At 38.2% G+C, this 17,982-nt stretch overlaps 1 protein-coding gene across 2 annotated transcripts; it reads right to left on the bottom strand.

The window, feature by feature from the left end:
* Positions 1 to 1,108: 1,108 nt before the first annotated feature.
* Positions 1,109 to 17,825, bottom strand: LOC133857389 (uncharacterized). 2 transcript variants are annotated; one of them, XM_062292644.1, is made up of 14 exons: positions 17,356 to 17,825; positions 16,450 to 16,526; positions 11,152 to 11,310; positions 9,772 to 9,985; positions 8,821 to 8,907; positions 8,546 to 8,685; positions 6,590 to 6,670; positions 6,441 to 6,505; positions 5,764 to 5,939; positions 4,391 to 4,521; positions 4,017 to 4,113; positions 3,287 to 3,503; positions 3,047 to 3,147; positions 1,109 to 2,041 (listed from the first exon to the last, which is right to left on the bottom strand). In XM_062292644.1, the coding sequence occupies exons 1-14, from the start codon at positions 17,521 to 17,523 to the stop codon at positions 1,541 to 1,543; spliced, it is 2,214 nt and encodes a 737-aa protein (XP_062148628.1). In that variant the 5' UTR covers positions 17,524 to 17,825; the 3' UTR covers positions 1,109 to 1,540. The 2 variants fall into 2 exon arrangements, with proteins under 2 accessions (XP_062148628.1, XP_062148629.1); XM_062292645.1 differs by lacking the exon at positions 17,356 to 17,825 and having other exon boundaries at positions 11,152 to 11,288; positions 16,450 to 16,517.
* Positions 17,826 to 17,982: the final 157 nt, after the last annotated feature.

Here is a 17,982-nt window from a genome sequence, read left to right as displayed (position 1 = left end):
ACGTAAACATTGCGGAATATCTATTGCTGATTAGAAAGGGAATTCGAATTTTGACTTGGAAAAGCCGTGTTTGGTCGTGCAACCTTTTTTTTTTATTTTATTTTTTTATTTATTTTAATGGTTTTTTCCTTGTACTATGTGGTTGTACGCAACTGGTTTTTTCCTGTGTCTCAATCAGCAGGGAGAGTTAGGTCTAGGGGAAAACCTGCCCCTTTTTGTTGCGGTGGGTCACACGCACGTGGCCATCTTTTACATTATTTCCACGTCTCCTAACCTTTGACTACGTTGAGTAACACGCATGCACGTGCTCGCCGCCACCGCGTCTGTGTTGCTATGTTCATGCGGTACAAGAGAGTGAGAGAAAGAACTGAAAGAGTGAATAAAAAAATTGTACAAAATTATTTTTCTCCGTTGCAAAAGTTGACCTCTACATGTAGAGAGGAATCAGTAGGAAATAATATAATAATAATAATAATAATAAAATAAAAAATAACAAACTGTAGCTTTGGAGTGCAATATAGGATATGATTTTATGGGTTCTAGCTAAATTTTAGCTACAAAGAGTTTTTGATAGTTAGGATAAGAATTCCTTAGATTTTTTTATCAAATTATGTGAATTTAGGGCCTTTTTTTAATCAAAAGGGTGTGAAAAATACTACCTATTAAAAATGTGACATGTTACCAATGATTATTGAGCATATTTTCATCAGATTTTTGCGCTTTATGTCATAAAAAAGCTTTTGTTTATTCAAAAAAAAAAACATTTTTGAATTATTTTTTTAGATGGCTCCGTAACATGCCACATTTTTAATGAATAGCATTTTTCAAACCGTTCGATGCAAGAAAACGACATAAATTCACATAATTTGACAATCTACAATTTCTTTAAAATTGTAGTAAATCTTGATCCTTCAATGCTAGTGGTCTGTTCAAATTAAATTGAAGTCAGATTTTTAAAGAAGAGAAAAGGACAATCAAATTCTAAGTGGATCAGTGGATTTCATTAAATTTGGTGAACACAATCAGTGTCAATTCATGCTGTTCAGTTTTTAGTGGTGTCACAACGGTTCTACCCTTTGTAAGAAATTTGATAAAAAGAAATACCTCATCCACAAATGGAGCATTTTTCCCATATATATATATATGTATCACCAAAATTATGTTCAACTTGAGGAAGTTCAAATGTTACCGGTCCAATATTCCCCGAGCAGAGGAAGCAAATGCACAAGCTGTTTTACAAATAAATTCAAATTACAAAATTTCCAACTGTATAAAATTTTCCTTTCTTAAACACCATCGTATTATCTCCGATTCCTCCAACTAGCTGTAGATAACACGTATTATAGTTTTCAGTATTGCAGTCCATGCTCCCAGGCTTCTGTCATATTGGCGGATCCAACAGCAAAAAAAAAAATTGTAAGCACAGCGGAATCAGCAGCACCCAGGACCTGTACATCTTCTAGGCACAGAATCCCATTCTACAACAATAATGTATTCATTTTCTAGGACAGATTATGGACATTATCTAGTGAGGCCTGAATTATCTGATTTCAGTCCCATCTTCATCATCATCGTCACTAGAGCTCCTCTTATTGTCATCTGATGGCCGTTTCAATCTCTGAAATATCTCATCAAGCGACTCAGATGAGGAAATGCGAGAGACGAGTTTAGTTTCCTGAATTTGGCGCAAAGGAAGAAATTTTTTGGCCCCTACGTTCGCCTTGAAACTTTGAAAACCTGTCTTCATGGATGCCCAAGTTGAGGCCAAACCGGAAGAAGGCCCACCTGTAGTGTTACCAGTGCGCACGTTGCCGGCATCAAGCAAGGAGACCTTAGCCGAGGCGATATTCTTCCCCACTGGCTCCATATCGGATGATGCTTTTTGTCTGCTCTGTTCTCTGACAGCAGTATACTTGTTGCTAATGACTTCTTTGCTCGAGCTATATCTACGAGCCTCTTCTTTCAAAGATTTTGAAGGATTTGCACGTATTCCATCATTGACTAAACCCGTTGTCATCTTCATTTCAACAGCAGTTCTCTCCTGAACATTTTGCTTTGGAGTCAGACAAGGTACTATGACCCAAATAATCATTTTAGACGAACAAGAAAAGAAAATCACAACAGGATAAATGATGGCACATTTTTTTTTATTTTATTTAAAACAGAAAATCTCCGGTATAATAAAGGGAAAATCTATGATAAATTCACGGGTAAAAGCGCAATTTGAAATCACTCGCTCACTTTTTACACAATCAATTTTTGCTGCTAAAGTTTTTCACGGATTTGAAATTGGTCCCTCTGTGCGTTTTTCATCCATTTTTGCAATTTTCGTTAGTGCCACGTCATCTTAAAATATTATTATTTTTTTAATTATATTATTTATAAACTTAATTTTATTATTTTTTTTTTTAAAAAAAAAATAATAATAATGAAAATGGGGGTTGGTGGGTGGCTACCACCTTGGGAGGGGGTGGTCTGCGAGCCACCCCCAGATCCATTTTGGGGTGGCCACACACCACCCCCGTCCCTAGGGGTGCGGCCACCCCAAACCCCATTTTCATTTTTTTTTTTTAAAAAAAAAAGTTTTTAAATATTATAATAAAAAAATAATAATAATATCTTAAGATGATGTTGCAAAAAGGCTAACGTGGCACTAACGAAAGTTGTGAAAATGGATGGAAAAATCATGAAAGGACTAATTTCAAATCCACAAAAAACTTATGCAGCAAAAATTGATTTTTAAAAAGTGAGGGAGTGATTCAAATCGCGCTTTTACCCAGAGATTTATCATAAATTTTCCCTATAATAAATGGTTGTATGGAAGAACTAGGTAAAACCACTATTTATTAATTTTTTAAAAAAAAGGAAAATTAGGGATCAATTTTAGTAAATTTTTTTTGATAAGTAGGGATCAATTTTAGTAAATAACATCCAATCATTTGTACACTAAAGATTTTCCAAGTGACACCACACACAAACAGGCGAACATATTTTAAAATAATGAGGAAAAAGAAAACTTCCATCCTTTTAAGATGTTTTTACATACCGTGCCATTGCTGCCAGACTCAACATCAGTATTGTTGAAATTCCTCGCCAATGGAATAACATGTTCACCAATTTTGCGCCCTTGTTCAAGCCAAGAACGTTCTGAGAAAAAGAGGTCAAGTTACTAAGATGCACGCATATAAATATATCAAAATGGTTTTACATATAGGCATTCAAATAGTCCACACCAAGTGGGAAAAAATACAATATCCATATTGATAACAAGTCATAGCATGTTTACCTTTTTGTAGGATAATTACTCCTGATGGATCAAATCCATCCATATCATCTGCTTCCGTCTGAAATCTAAACCTTTTCCAGCTCCCGAAAAAATTAATCACACGGTCAAAGAAATTGCTAGCAACCAAGAGGGTGTATATAACCATGATAAGTGGATATATTCTGTTAAACTCATCTCCGAAGAAAGGGACAGCATGATCGATGTTCCCCCCCATTCTCTGCCATCATAATTCCATAATACACCAAGAGAAACTAGTCAATTATTAAATAAGGGGAAGAGGGGAAGAATTACTCATGCAGAACCTCAAATGGTTAGTAGTCTGATGGTCTAGCACCCTAAAGACTAAAAAGTCAAAGATTACAACCAAATAATAAAAATAGGAAACGAAGATAATAATAGACTAAATAAGACTTCGGCCTACATAAAATATGATTTGAATTGGATGAATGAACTCAATGACAAAGTTTGAATTGTATGAAGGAAATCAATGACAAACTGTCTTACATCAAAGAGAAACCAGCTTACACAAGGGGACCCATTTTCCAAATAAACACTGCTTACTAAAAAGTCAAAGATTACAACCAAATAACAAAAATAGGAAACAAACATAATAATAAAGTAAAATAAAACGCGCGCCCACATGCACGCACATTAATTTCCCTTTCTGCTAGGCTAGACATACATTTTTTTTATAAAAAAAACTGACAACCAAGTGATAAGAGAGAATTACCTTTTCAAATATAGTTTCTAGTCTTTTTCCTTGCTCATCAAGACGAATGAGATTGAGAAAGTTGTACGAAATGGGAGGAGCATACCGAGCAACCATCCTGGCAGATATATTGAAATAGCATATAAGTACATTTTAACAAAAGATGAATTAAGCATGGTTCAATTTGTGGAGTGATACTATAAGTCTCCCTTGTGTCACTTTTGTGTCCCTCCAAAAATGATGCGGCTTTTAAAATTACCATTTGATTTTTGATAGATCATTATAAACTTTAATCAAATTGTGATTTTAAAAGTCACATCATTTTAGGAGGGCCACAAGAGGGACTTCTAGAATTATTCCAATTTGTGACAATAGAGATATGAAGCAAAACTTACGAGCATATCATGAGCAAGTTAACTGAGCTTGTTTGCCTTGGTGTTAATGAGTAAAACATAAACATTCCAACTTTGAACAAGGAATAATATGTGCAGATGCACATATACATCAGAGGAACAAAGGCGAAGACCTGGGGAAAAATGGAAGCAATCAATCCTTAGTTTCTCTCTATTGACAAGATTTGAACCTAAAAGTTATCCCAGCACTAAACCACTTGAGTCAAGACCCAAGGGCAAAACAACCAATATATAACCAACAGCAGCTAAGTAGGGAAGAAAAGTAAGGGGCATGTCACACATATCTATCACACAATGCACAAAATAATAGCATGAGATAAAACAATGAACAAGCAAAAGGCACATAGTACTCAATTTACATATCCAGCACAAAAGTCCAGTACAGAACAAATAGCAAGAACTTTGCATTGTCATAAATTAACATCAATAGTAGAAAACAATAACACAAGGAGGATATAGAATGAATAAAAAAAATAAAAACAGAAAGCAATTAGATGTGAGCCATGCTGTGGAGTGGAAATGTGAGAGATTTTATACTTTTATAGTATAATCGGTAGTGAACAACAGATTAAATGAGCATGCAAGAAGTGACTTCAGGATTACCAAAATTTCGCATTCTGAAATGCAGAATGGAAAACAAATGGAGACTGTAATGGCACTAGCATTTCTCAGTAGCACTTCCTTTAATAAGAACGTAACTGAATTTGAGCAGAAAATAAAAGGGGTAGACTGACTGTAAGGGAGTATTTTATGGTAGAACTAAATGAAAGAACATCTCTAAAGAATAAATGTAAAATAGTTGGCAAGCAGAAGTACAATCATTTCAAATATCATAATAATGAAATAAAACATGAAACCCATCTTTTTGGCTTCAAAGAACATCTCTAAATCTCTAATATCAATTATGAAACAGCGGCAAGGGACATGGATCGCACGCAAATCATTTTTTTTTTTTTGATAAGTAAGAGCAAGATCGCACGCAAATCATTAGTAACAATTTCTCAATGTATGTTACTCATTTTGAGTGTGATTTGCATTTATAGTCATTCTATTTCTGGTAATAAACATTTAACAAAAAAGAGCAAGCAAGTGCTTCCATTGAACATATAAGCCAACATATTAAGCCTAAATATATGAGTGTCCAATTGTCCACTTATATATAGGCTTATATGGAGAAGCTCGACACATACAGGTAACATCAATTGGCACTTTTAAGAGAATTTGACATTGGGGTTCCATGGTGAAATCAGGGCTAGAGATATTCACTTCAGAAAAAACCATTCTCCAATACATTCGGAACGCAATATGTCCAGATATTTACAAAAAACTTGATCTTTTAATACATTTTAATCTACCTGCACAAGCGCTTCTTGCTTTCTAACAGAATTTATAAGGATCGAGAAAAGAGAGAGATCAACTTCACTAGGTAGTAAAGTTGCCTCAGCTAAAAGAATCGCAGCTGACATGATACCAAGTACAATAGCCAAGAGATTCTCAAGTTGCTTTCTCAGAATGCATCGCCAAATAAATTCTGCATTAAAAAAAAAAAAATATCACCATTATTGTGAAGACTACAATTCAACACCTATAAGCTACTAACTACACCTTAAATTGATCTGAACTCATATATTCAAAATATGTCAGAAATGATAAATGAAATAAGAAAATTATTCAGCTTGACTCAACAAGGCCAAATATGCCACCAAAAAAGGCACGACAATGAGAGGACATGAAGACAATAAAAAAGAATATATATTCACACATATGCAAGCACACATACATATGCAGCACAAGACTGTGCAGTGCTTTCAACAAAGTCAATCCTTGCTTCAAAAAAAAGCAGCAAACTAGAGCAGAACATAGAGCATTGTTTTCATACCATTATCTCCCTCTAGAAGAAAAGAAGATTTATAAACTAAATGGCCAAGTCCTCCATTAAAAAATGCTCACAAAAAAGTAAACCAACCAACTGGAGTTCACACAGGTCCATAAAATTCAAGGAAACAAACTAATTGATAGAAATGATGTTTACCGATGGTATCAATGAGGGACCCTATTTTGCCAGCTTTATCAGGTCTAAGGGTTGAAACGTACTTCCTGAAATAAAGAATACTTGTAAGGCCATGAAAAAACAACCTGGAACATATATTGGAACAGTATAAAGAGTAATCAGGAACAAACCATCCTGTCGCAGCGCGACGCTCATAATTTTTAATGGTATCCTCCAGTTCAAGGGCCTTCACGATGTAGTTCATGTACTCACTGCAAAATAAACAGTAAATTAGATGCAGTATAGGCTAACGTAAAGTGTAGACACAGCCAAAGGACAATTGTCACGCACTCTTCCTAAAAGCATGCAGGCACAGAATATTGCTTGAACCATGAGGACAGTCAAGAAAGAATAGAAAAATTGCACAATCTAATATCAAGGGTGTTAGCTCTCATAGGAGCTAAGAATGTCCATGGAGATTAGGGAAAGCAAGGGATAGGTAGAACAGTCTAACAAGAATGTGCAACCTACGGAGATAACAAGTGGTTTCTGATTCCTTTAACACTTAACCCAAAGCCTTTATAGCTAATATAGAGTAAAAAGTGATGTCTAGGTCTTAAGAATTTATTTATTTATTTTTTTTTATAAGTAATAATCAGTCTTATTAAAAGGGTAAGGCGCCTTTAAGCACACCGGAAGTATACAAAAAGAATCACCTAACTAGAAAGAGAAAAACAAACAAGAAAATCGACAAAACTAAGTGACAATGGGAACACAAAAGCCACTGTCCAAAGATACAAAGGATAAAAGAACGAAGCTAAAATATCCTCCAAGGACCTCTCCAAATCCTCGAAATACCTATTATTTATTTCCTTCCATAAACACCAAAAAAGGCAAATCGGCACCATCCTCCAAACCACAACACTCCTTGGCCTTCCAGACGTCCACCAACAAGCAAATAAGTCGATAACTGTTCTAGGCATAGCCCACGACGTACCAAAGCGAGTAAAGAGATCACTCCACAAAGCGAAAGCCACTTCGCAGTGAAGAAGAAGGTAATCCGCTGATTCCCCATTTCTCTTGCACAAGCAACATCTATCCACCATAATAACATGTCTCTTCTTAAGATTATCCAATGTAAGAATCTTACCTAGAGCCGCTGACCACGCAAAAAAAAGCCGTCCTCGAAGAAGCCCGAGTCCGCCACACTCTCTTCCAATGGAAATGACTACCTTCAGAGCAAGCCAAGGAGCTAAAGAATGACTTGACCTTGAACAAACCTCTTTTGGAAGAGACCCACCAAAGCCTATTTTCACTACCTCTTCTCACAATGACCAAGTGCAACACCTGGAAAAAAGAAGCAAAAACATCCATTTCTCAATCATGCGCCTCTCTAGAAAAGCTCACATTCCATTGATTGGAACCATGCAAAAGCTCCATATTCTCCACAACTAAGGCATCCTTAACACGAGCAATACCAAATAAAACATGAAAAGCTTCCTTAAGAACCGTATCCCCGCAACACAGATCATGCCAAAAATTTGGTCATAGCCCCATCCCCCACCTCAAATCTGGAGAAGCCTGAGAATGTCTCACACCATTTCCTGATGTTCTTCCACAACCTTATCCCAAAGGAACCTACAAGCTCAAAGGAACACCACCCACCCCATAAACTGTCAAACTTAGAATCCACCGCAACTCTCCACCAAGCTTCTCTCTCAATCCCATAACGCCAACCATTTACCTAACAAAGTGCGGTTGAACATCAACAAATTCCTGATACCCAACCCTCCATCTGAAATTGGGGTACAAACCTTAGACCAACTCACCAAGTGATATTTGAACTCTTCACCAAGCCCACCCCATAAAAAATCCTGTTGGAGCTTCTCAATGCGAACAATACTTGCCGGGAGAGGGAAAAGAGACAAATAATACGAGGGTATATTGGCAAGGGTACTCTTGATAAGGTGACTCTACCACCCTTGGAAGGTATAACTTTTCTTTTTTGATAAGGAGGTGTTGGGAAGATGAAAATCAATGTACAAAGATGAAAACAGCCATTAATACTCCTCTCGAGCTTGTATATATAAAATTCAGGATAAAGGCAGGCAAAGTATATATAAAATTCAACTAATCAATCAGTTTACCTTCTATAGCGATAATACTCCTCTCGAGCTTGTCGAAGATGACGCCTAAGTGTTGCCATTGATTTCTCATCTGTATCATAGTCCATGTCGTTTTCCCCTAATCGGCCACCTTGTGGTTTGAATGATGGATCTTCCTTAAACTGGGAAATTGAAATATATGACACAAAATATTACAAAGAAAACATTGTTGATCGTAGTGAAAAAACAGCTATCTCGGCCGCCCCGGGGGGGGGATGCAACGACAACAAATCCAAGAAAAGAAAAAACACGGATACCATTTGAGTTAACATATTGTCAATAACGTCCATGTAGGGCCTCAAAGGATCCCGCTTCGACATCTGATTGGATGTGGCTTGAGCGACCTATCAAAGCAAACGATAAATTTTTAAAATAGAATGATGAAAAAAAGAACTAAAAAATCTTTAATAATTCAGTTGGATAAAAAAAAAATCAAGCTCAGTGCAGTGAACTACATTTTCCATCCTTGGCAGAGCAAAAACAAAATCCAAGTGTCTTTTTCACCTTTGGAAAAAATGAGGTCACATGATTACTACAGAACAGTTCCTATTGTCATCCTAATATGCAAGATGTTTTGCAGATGACCACATTCCATACAATAAATTTTGGTAAAACAAAATCTCTTGGTAAAGTAAAGGTGGAAACATTCATAATACAACAAACAAGGGACAAGAAGTCCTTCAAGAATGAAATAACAAAACTTCAAACACCACAGTCTATATGTCTCCCAATTTTACTTCAACTAATTGTTTGCTTAGCAATAAAAGCACCAGGTCTCAAACCAATAGGATAAACACATATTGCCCGCAGTTTTGAAACTTATACAAACTCTGATTAGGAGAGTTTCATAAGATGGTTCTACTTCAAAAATGGGCTTTGAATCATAAAATATGGTTATTGCCAACCCAAAGGTATAATCAAAGCCTATGAATAGACAAGCTGCAAGATTCGAAACTTTGTCTACAAATTCAAGATAAACTGAGTGTACATACAACATGTATTGAAAATTATAAAATAGACATGATCACGAAAACATTGGATTATGCATGTAATTAGAATAACTGATCACAAAAACTATTAATAAAACACCTTTACCATGATTTATATGAGAATTCATGGTAAGAGAAAAGGGAAGAAATATGCTTTTACTACTTTTTTTTTTTTGGAATTGGGGGGGGGTGGGTGGTTGGTTGGTTAAAGAGACTTACCACAATAGCATTTGAAAGTTCTTGATGAGCATCATCAAGTTTAACAGCCATTTTGGCAATCTTATGAGAGAGAACTTTCTGACGGGTAGTCCAGTCGGCATTTCTCCAAATGCTTTTGGGAATTTCGCTCAAGCCAAAGCCAAGAAGAAATGCACCTGTAACAAGTCCAAAAGTATTCGAGCAAGCCATGGCTAAACCCAAAACACCTCCAGTCCTGTTAATAAGGGCGTTAAGCAAGAAATGAGAACATCACTCAACTGGTCTACTGAGAAACAACAATTTCTTTCTAATAGAAAATATTAACCACACTAGCTGGCTTGAAAACCATGCTTGTTGTGTCCAAAAAAAAAAAGGCAAGAAAATAATTAATTGAGCAAAAAGTATAAAATTTGTTATTACTTAACATTACCGAGCTGTCTTGTAATTACCAACAAAATTTGATTTAAATAATGATTTTTGGCTACCATCAAACTAAATGCTCACATTTGATTTCTTTTTCTTTTTAACTATTCAAGAAGGGGGTATGGGCAAAGGTGTTACTTTCAAAACCTTTATTCTTAGGTCTGGTTTTAATCACCATTTATAACAATTATTTTGCATCATTTACCAAGTCCTTTTTTAGAGTTGTACTTCATTCCAACTACATTGTTATATTAATGAGAAGAGGATCTATACAAGACCATGAGGAATTATCACAACAGTAATTGAAGCGAAACACTGAAGTGGCATGCAACCTCCACATTACATTAAAGTGACTGCTCTTTCTGCAAAGGAGTAGGAAATCAAGTTTGCAAAGGTTCACCCTAAAGGAACACAATAAATTTAGAAGTGTATAAGTATTGGATAATAAGCATGGCAACAATCTTTTAATTACCATAATTTTAGCTTTCATTAGGAGAAATCCAACCAACTAGTAGATATGGAGAACTCCCTCTCTCCCTAACATGAACAGATATGTTGAGTTTATACCCCTTCTACGTGTGTATTATCTTTTCAAGAATTTGCCAGATGTACATATCATTTTATGTCAAATCCATTAACTGACACACGGCAGATTTACTTCCTTTAATGTCTTTGTTATTTTCTAAAGAAGTTCCCGTACATAAATACGTATTATCTCAAATCGAAATCTCATCACCATGCCCGTAACTAAAATGTTTCAGGACATGGGCTCATAACAAAGTCACACAACAATTTTTTATTTTTTTTTGGATAAATAAGTCAAAAAGATGTCAAACCATTTGAAGTTAATATAAGAATCAAGATTAATGACTTGTTATAAGTTTCTAGGCAACTAGAAGGCAAACAAAAGACCATATGAAAAGAATCTATAACCCAAACTAAAAAGACAAATAAGCTATAAGAGAGTGAGGAACAAACCCATTCTTATTCATCATAATCACAAGAATAAGTCCAAAGAGGCCGATAGATCCCACAACTAAATAAAAGATGAAGTTAACATGTAGGCTAGTCTTCAATCTCTCTGTCACGGTGAAGTCTCCAGCATCTTCAAAACCCTGAATAAGGGGCACCACAGCCCTGCTTAGAGATAAAATAACTTCATATATGAGGAAATGTGAATCTCTCTGCTGTAAAGCCATTTAGAAGCACATGTAGACTGATTTAGGCCATCTTATGCATTCAAAGGTGTAACAATGGGCAAATAATCATATATTGCACGACTTTTTTTTATAAGTAAATCATTCTCAGAAGACACATTAAAGAGCCAAGATGGTCCACTTCAACAGATGTGGAGGAGTTTTTTCAGTAACTGTGCCATTTCAGTTGTGATAGTCTGATAGACATTGTAGATAACATTAAGGAGATGAAAATGTAAATATTGGTAGTGCATGTAATGGCACAAAAAAAATTGGAGAAACTATACTTAACCCCCCTCAAACTACCAATCATTAATCGAAAAAACTACCACTTAATTTGCAACGTCCCTCCCAAACTTCAAAATTTTCAATGTTCCCTTACCAATCTACCAAATTCGCTGAGTTATTTTGTAAAATCCTAACAAGAGGGTAAATGGGTTAATGGGCAGTGTGGACAATCAAGCCTTGTTGTCAAGTCTGAATCACACTAGTCCCACGTGCCTGCTGGAGAGTGCTTTGGGCCCTCAGCTCAAAACTGTAGAAGCTTCCACGGGAGGGAGTGGTAAAGGGGCTGGTGAGCCCTCTAGACCCATTGGGTGGTCCAAGCCCAAGCCCAAGGCTGTTTATAGACAAAAAACTAAGCTGGGCATGGGCGTGGATCAGCAGGAGTTTATTAAGCCTGATCCAAAGGGCAAAGCACCAGCCCAACCTAGTTCTCAAGCCCCTTCAAGCTCAGCCCGTCCGTGGGTGAGGATGGATGCGGGCCAGTCCGGTGACCCAAGGGCGACAGTCTTCTGGTGGTCTTCACGCTGCGCAGCGAACGCCAGTATTCTCAGGTAGATCACTCACGGTGGGTGATTCGGTGGGTTCTTCGGCTTGTCCTGCTCTAGTGGGTTTGGCGTCTGCTAAGGTTCTCGGCGATTCGAGGGCCATCATGTCACCGGCGAGGGTCCAATCGGAGCAGCACCAGGCGCTGAGCAAGAGCAGGGTCGACAATCTTGCAGTCTTTCCTCAGGTGCCGACAGATCTGCATCATGTGGTGGTTGTAGGCTTGGCCATTCGGGTTGGCGGGTCGGGTTCGTGTCAACCCATCGGGTTGGCGAGTTGGAGTACAACCCGATTCATAATCGGGTTGGAATGGGTCAACCCGATTGTAATTATTTTTTTTTAAAAAAATAAATAAATAAATAAATTCAAAAAAATGCCATAAACGGGTTGATGGGTCATAAAGGGGTCGTAAACGTGTCATAAACGGGTTGGCGAGTTGGAAAAATTTTAATCGGGTCGCAATCGGGTTGACCCGCCAGACACGATTCTAATCGGGTCATAATCGGCCCGACTAGCCCAAACTCAAACCCTATATTTTCGTGTCGTGTTCATGCCAAGTTCGCGGGTCGTGTCATAAATTACCAACCCTAGGTGGTTTAAGTTAGGGATCGGGTGTCATGGCCTCTTGGTCCATGCTCAAGAAATGTCAGTGGTGGGACTCTTGCTTGGCGAGGGAACTTTGCAGTGGATCCGGCTGTCTCTGGATTGACTGGGTTGGGGCTGCCGATGAATCACTTTCAACATTTTCAATCTCTGCAAGCTAGGGTTGTTGCTAGGAACTCCAACAGCCAACCTTCCGGGTGTTCAGATTTGGTTGTGTTTCAAGAGGGTGATCAGTCTATTGTAGTGGCAGAAAGTGGGAAGGTTCTATGTGATGTGGCTGAGATGGAAGGAGAAGCTAGTACGGGAAGGGTGTCTCCTCTCAATACCTATTCTCCATCAGCGGGGGATCTTTCGGGATACTCTGACTGGGTCATTCAGTGTGCGAATGAGATTTATCCCATTGTAGGGATCTCGTATGTGAATCATAAGCTACAATTGTTGGCCCTTTTGACTTTTTTTGAAGAGGAACGTCGTAATGAAGAGGTGGGAGTCCTGTCGAGTGGTGGAACGAAGGGAAAAAGGGAGGTTAAAAATTTGGAGTGTTCTATTAACTACGATGCTAGAGGTTCATGCTCAAGCCATGGGAAAAGAAAGGCGAGGGGTCATCCAGTTGTATCATGAAGCCTAGGATTCTATCCTAGAATGTGAGGGGGCTGAACATGAGGAGCAAACGCCTAAGGATTAGTAACATGCTCAAAGATTGGAAGGTGGATGTTATTTGCTTCCAAGAAACCAAGGTTCATGGTAGGTCGAGCAGTTTTGTGCGCAGCCTTTGGGGTTGCAATCATATAGATTGGTGCTGTTTAGATTCCAGTGGGGCCTCAGCCCTCAGGGGACATCTTGATCATGTGGGATAAAAGGGTGGTGGAGAAGGTTGATGTTTGTTTGGGGGAATTCACTCTCGCAATATCCTTCAGGAATGTAGTGGATCAATTAGTCAGGGTCTTTGTAGGTGTTTACGGTTCGAATTCTGGTATCAATAGGAGACTGCTTTGGGATGAGCTGGCTGGGATTCTCCATTGGTGGAGCATGCCATGGTGTATAGGGGGCGATTTCAATGTTACTCAATTCCCTAGTGAAAGGTCTGGAGAGGGTAGTATGTTTGCTATGAGAGATTTTATCTCTGAGTAGGGTCTCATGGACTTTCCTCTCGCTAGAGGCTTTTTTACATGGTCGCTCAATCTTGATCCTCCCGTATGGTCTAGGATTAATCGTTTTCTAGTCTCCCCAGATTGGGAAGCTTGGTTCCTTGTGGCTTCTCAGAAGAGGCTTCCCCGCCTCTATTCAGACCACTTTCTAATTCTTCTTAATTGTTGCGACATTTCTAGGAGGAGCAGGCCTTTCAAATTTGAGAACAGGTGGCTTAAAGTGGATGGTTTTGTAGGGAGGGTGAAACAATGGTAGGATTCTTATTCGTTTCAAGGTACTCCTAATTATGTCTTAGCTTGTAAACTCAAGGCCTAAAACAAGATTTGAAGAAATGGAATGAAGAGGTTTTTGGTTATGTAGAAAGGAACAAGAGGAAGCTATTTGAAGAACTTCAAGCTTTTGATTCTATTGAAGGTAGTAGGGCTTTAGTTGAGGAGGAGCTACTGAAGAAGACAGAGATTGTCAGTGAAATAGAGAGGTGTTCTCTTTTGGAGGAGGTGAGTTGGAGGCAAAAATCAAGAGTGTTATGGTTAAAGGAAGGGGACAAGTGTACTAAATTTCAAAAGGGAGCTGGGTATAAGGAACTTGATGATGTTCAACCGCGCATTGCTAGGTAAATGGTTATGGCGGTATGGAATTGAGAGAGATGCTTGGTGGAGAGTTGCGGTGGATTCCAAGTTCAACAGTTTATGGGGTGGGTGGTACTCCCTTGAGCCTGTAGGTGCCTATGGAGTGGGGCTGTGGAAGAACATCAGGAAAGGGTGTGAGACTTTCTATGGTTTTGCTAGATTTGAGGTAGGGAATGGGGTTAGGACAAAATTTTGGTACGCTCTGTGGTGCGGGGATGCAATTCTGAATGAAGCTTTTCCTGATCTCTTTGGTATGGCTCGGGTGACGGATGCCTCAGTTGCGGACAATATGGAGGTTTTAAGCGGTTCTACTCAGTGGAACGTGAGCTTTGTGAGAGAGGCGCATAATTGGGAAGTGGGTGTCTTTGCTTCCTTCTGTGGACCATCTTCTTCTTCACTGTGATGTGTCCTACGCTCTGTGGACTAATATTTTTAATCTTTTGGTATGTCTTGGGTTATGCGTAGAAGAGTTATTGATTTGTTTGCCTGTTGATGGAAGTCTAGAAGGCCGAGGAGTGCTGCAATTTGAAAGATGGTGCCTATTTCCATTTTTTGGTGTGTTTGGAATGAAAGAAATCTCAGATATTTCGAGGATTTAGAGAGTTCCATGGAGGATATTTTAGTTACGTTTTTTCATACGATGTATCTTTGGACGGTGGCATTTTTTGTCCCCACTGTCTCTTAGCTTTGTTGATTTCCTTGTTCATTTTTCTATTCCTAGTTAAGTATTTCCTTTTGTATACTTCTAGTGTACTTAGAGGCGCATTATACTTTCAATAATACTAAATTTACTAATAAAAAAGAAAATCCTAACATAGGGGTCACACACGATTTACGTGACCTTTTTTGACACAAACATACCATTATACCCTACCCTCTCTGAGATGTGTGGAAATACAACTATGCCTTTAGATTATTTTATTTTATTTTAGAAAAAAAAAACACACACACACAAAACTTCACTAGCCATGGAGGTGGCGTGGGTCTCGCGGTGACCTGGCCAGTTGTGGGTCTCTCCTATTTTTTTAATCTGGAGGGGTATTATTGTCATTTTGTGTCACACGTATCGCATGTAACCCATTTTCCACCTAATTTAACGAAAAACCCTAACGAAAGGGGTTAAGTGAAAGGGCTTGATAGATTGGTAGGGGACATTGCAACTTTTTGAAGTTTGGGGGATATTGCAAATTGAGTGATAGTTTGAGGGAGTAAGTGTAGTTTCACCAAATATATATATATACACACATACACACTCCAAAAGGGAAAAATGCATATAGAAACATTGAATAAGCATTTCAATAATTCTATTCACAAAAATATCAATTATTCGGGTTCATAAAGATGGAAAATATAAATTAACCCGACGGGGGCTAGTTCAACTTTACTTAGGGTCCGTTTGGGTTTGCGATTTCAAAAAGTGCGATTTAAAATAACGATTTTAAAATGTGCGATTTGAAAAAAGTGATTTTTAAAAACGCAATTAAGCGTTTGGCAAAATCGCAGTTTAGCCTTTAAAATCGTGAATTTACCTTTAAAATTCTGCGTTTTCAAAAAAGCACCATCTTATCTGCGATTTGAAAAAGCAGATTTCCTGCGTTTTCAAATCGCAATTTTTAAAAACGCAGTTCCCAAACGATCTATGTTCTGCAATTTGGTTTAAAATCGCACTTATTGTCTATGAAATCGCAATCCCAAACGCACCCTTAGTTATATACTTGCTTCTGTCTTGATACATGATAAGGTAAATAGTCCAATGGCTTAAAATATGATTCCAGATAGATGATGTAGATTACAAAACTGTTCCACAATTTTCAGCATAATGACCTAGTAAAGTACATATAAGAAAGTCTATGCGTGTATGTGTGGCATACCAAGTAAGTAAGAACGTACTCCAATATGACCAGCTCCAAAAGAAAGAAATTCCTCCGTTCTGGTTATGATGCATTGTCTGTACATGTAATAATCAGCAACATTAATAAAACCAGATCAAACACTAACATGCATAAAACAAAACAAAACAATACAATACAAAACAAGGAACTTCAGTACATCATGACTCGTTCAAGAACCACTTGGAAAATATAAAAGGTAGAACGAATAAGCATAGGTACATCCCCAACAACACAAACAAATCTTCCTATTTTTGAGGAAGAAGGAATGTGTACAAATACGGGCACCACATCATGTCATCAGAAGAGTCGCGCAAAATATAAGATTGTACAAAAAAATTTACATCAAGTTATGCTATCACAAGTATTTACTAGCCCATATTAAATGATTTAGGGTAAACTGACAACAGTACCCATTCTATAGCTGGTTGATATCGAGTAACGCAAAATATACGATTGCACAAAGATTCACATCAAGTTATGCAATCATGAGCTGTCGCTGGCCCATATTAAACGACTTATGGAAAAATTATATAAGTAATTGGCCCAAGGGGAGAGGGGAATAGTACTTCTATAGCTGGTTGAAATGTTAAATCGTCTAAAGATTATAACATTAGCAATTGCAAGCTCTCAAGCAAACTTTAGAAATATGCATTATAGCAAAGCTCAAACCAACTAAGCCTAGCTTCCCGAAAATTAATTACACAACCAAAATATTGAACCCTAAATTTAAATCAAATGCAGAAAGCGAGATCATAACAAAAAGGAACCCTGCTTCCCAAAAAACAAGTCAATGAAAACAAAGCAACCACAATATACAATGAAAAAGAATCCAAAGGCAGAGGAATTCCGCAGCAATTGCGTGAAATCACGATGGAAGGAATGTACCGCCCAGATGTCAGCGGGGACGAGGATGATGACGGAGAGAGAGCAGAACCAGGTGTATCCGACGGTGAAGAGGACGTAGCGAGGGACCTCCGGGCCGGCGAAGTACTTGAGCGTGGAAATCACCATGCCCACCGTCAGAGGCAGCGAGATCAGATAGAACACCCACATCTCTCTCTCTCTCTCTCTCTACGACTTTGTCTCAGAGGAATAACAAAGACAGAGAATGGTAAAGGCGGATCCGAGGGGGCGATCGGTATGTGCCACCCGGCCTGCCCGCTTCCGCTTGCGTCAGCGTTACGTGTTAACTGTGATCCTGTGACCCGCAGGCGCTTGTTTTTTATTTGGTTTGGTTTGGGGTGTGACCCTGTGCGGTGCGGGTCAAGGGCGGTTCGAGACGAGGAAGCGGTAGAGAATGTAGGGATCTTTTGGGATTGGACGTTGGGACAGCGTGGACGGACTCCCCTTTACTTGAAGCACAAAAAAGCCACAAACTGTTTTTATTTTTTTTTGTCTTAACAGTCCTATTTATAGCGTAAATCGATAATTCGAAACTTATTTGTAGAAAGGCCGGTTATCAACTCCTTGGGAGCAAATTTTGACTTGAGGGTTTTAGAATTAGAAATCATT

This window comes from Alnus glutinosa, chromosome 14, assembly GCF_958979055.1.
Source record: "Alnus glutinosa chromosome 14, dhAlnGlut1.1, whole genome shotgun sequence".
NCBI classification, from domain to species: domain Eukaryota; kingdom Viridiplantae; phylum Streptophyta; class Magnoliopsida; order Fagales; family Betulaceae; genus Alnus; species Alnus glutinosa.
This window is presented reverse-complemented; position numbering and strand designations above follow the sequence as displayed.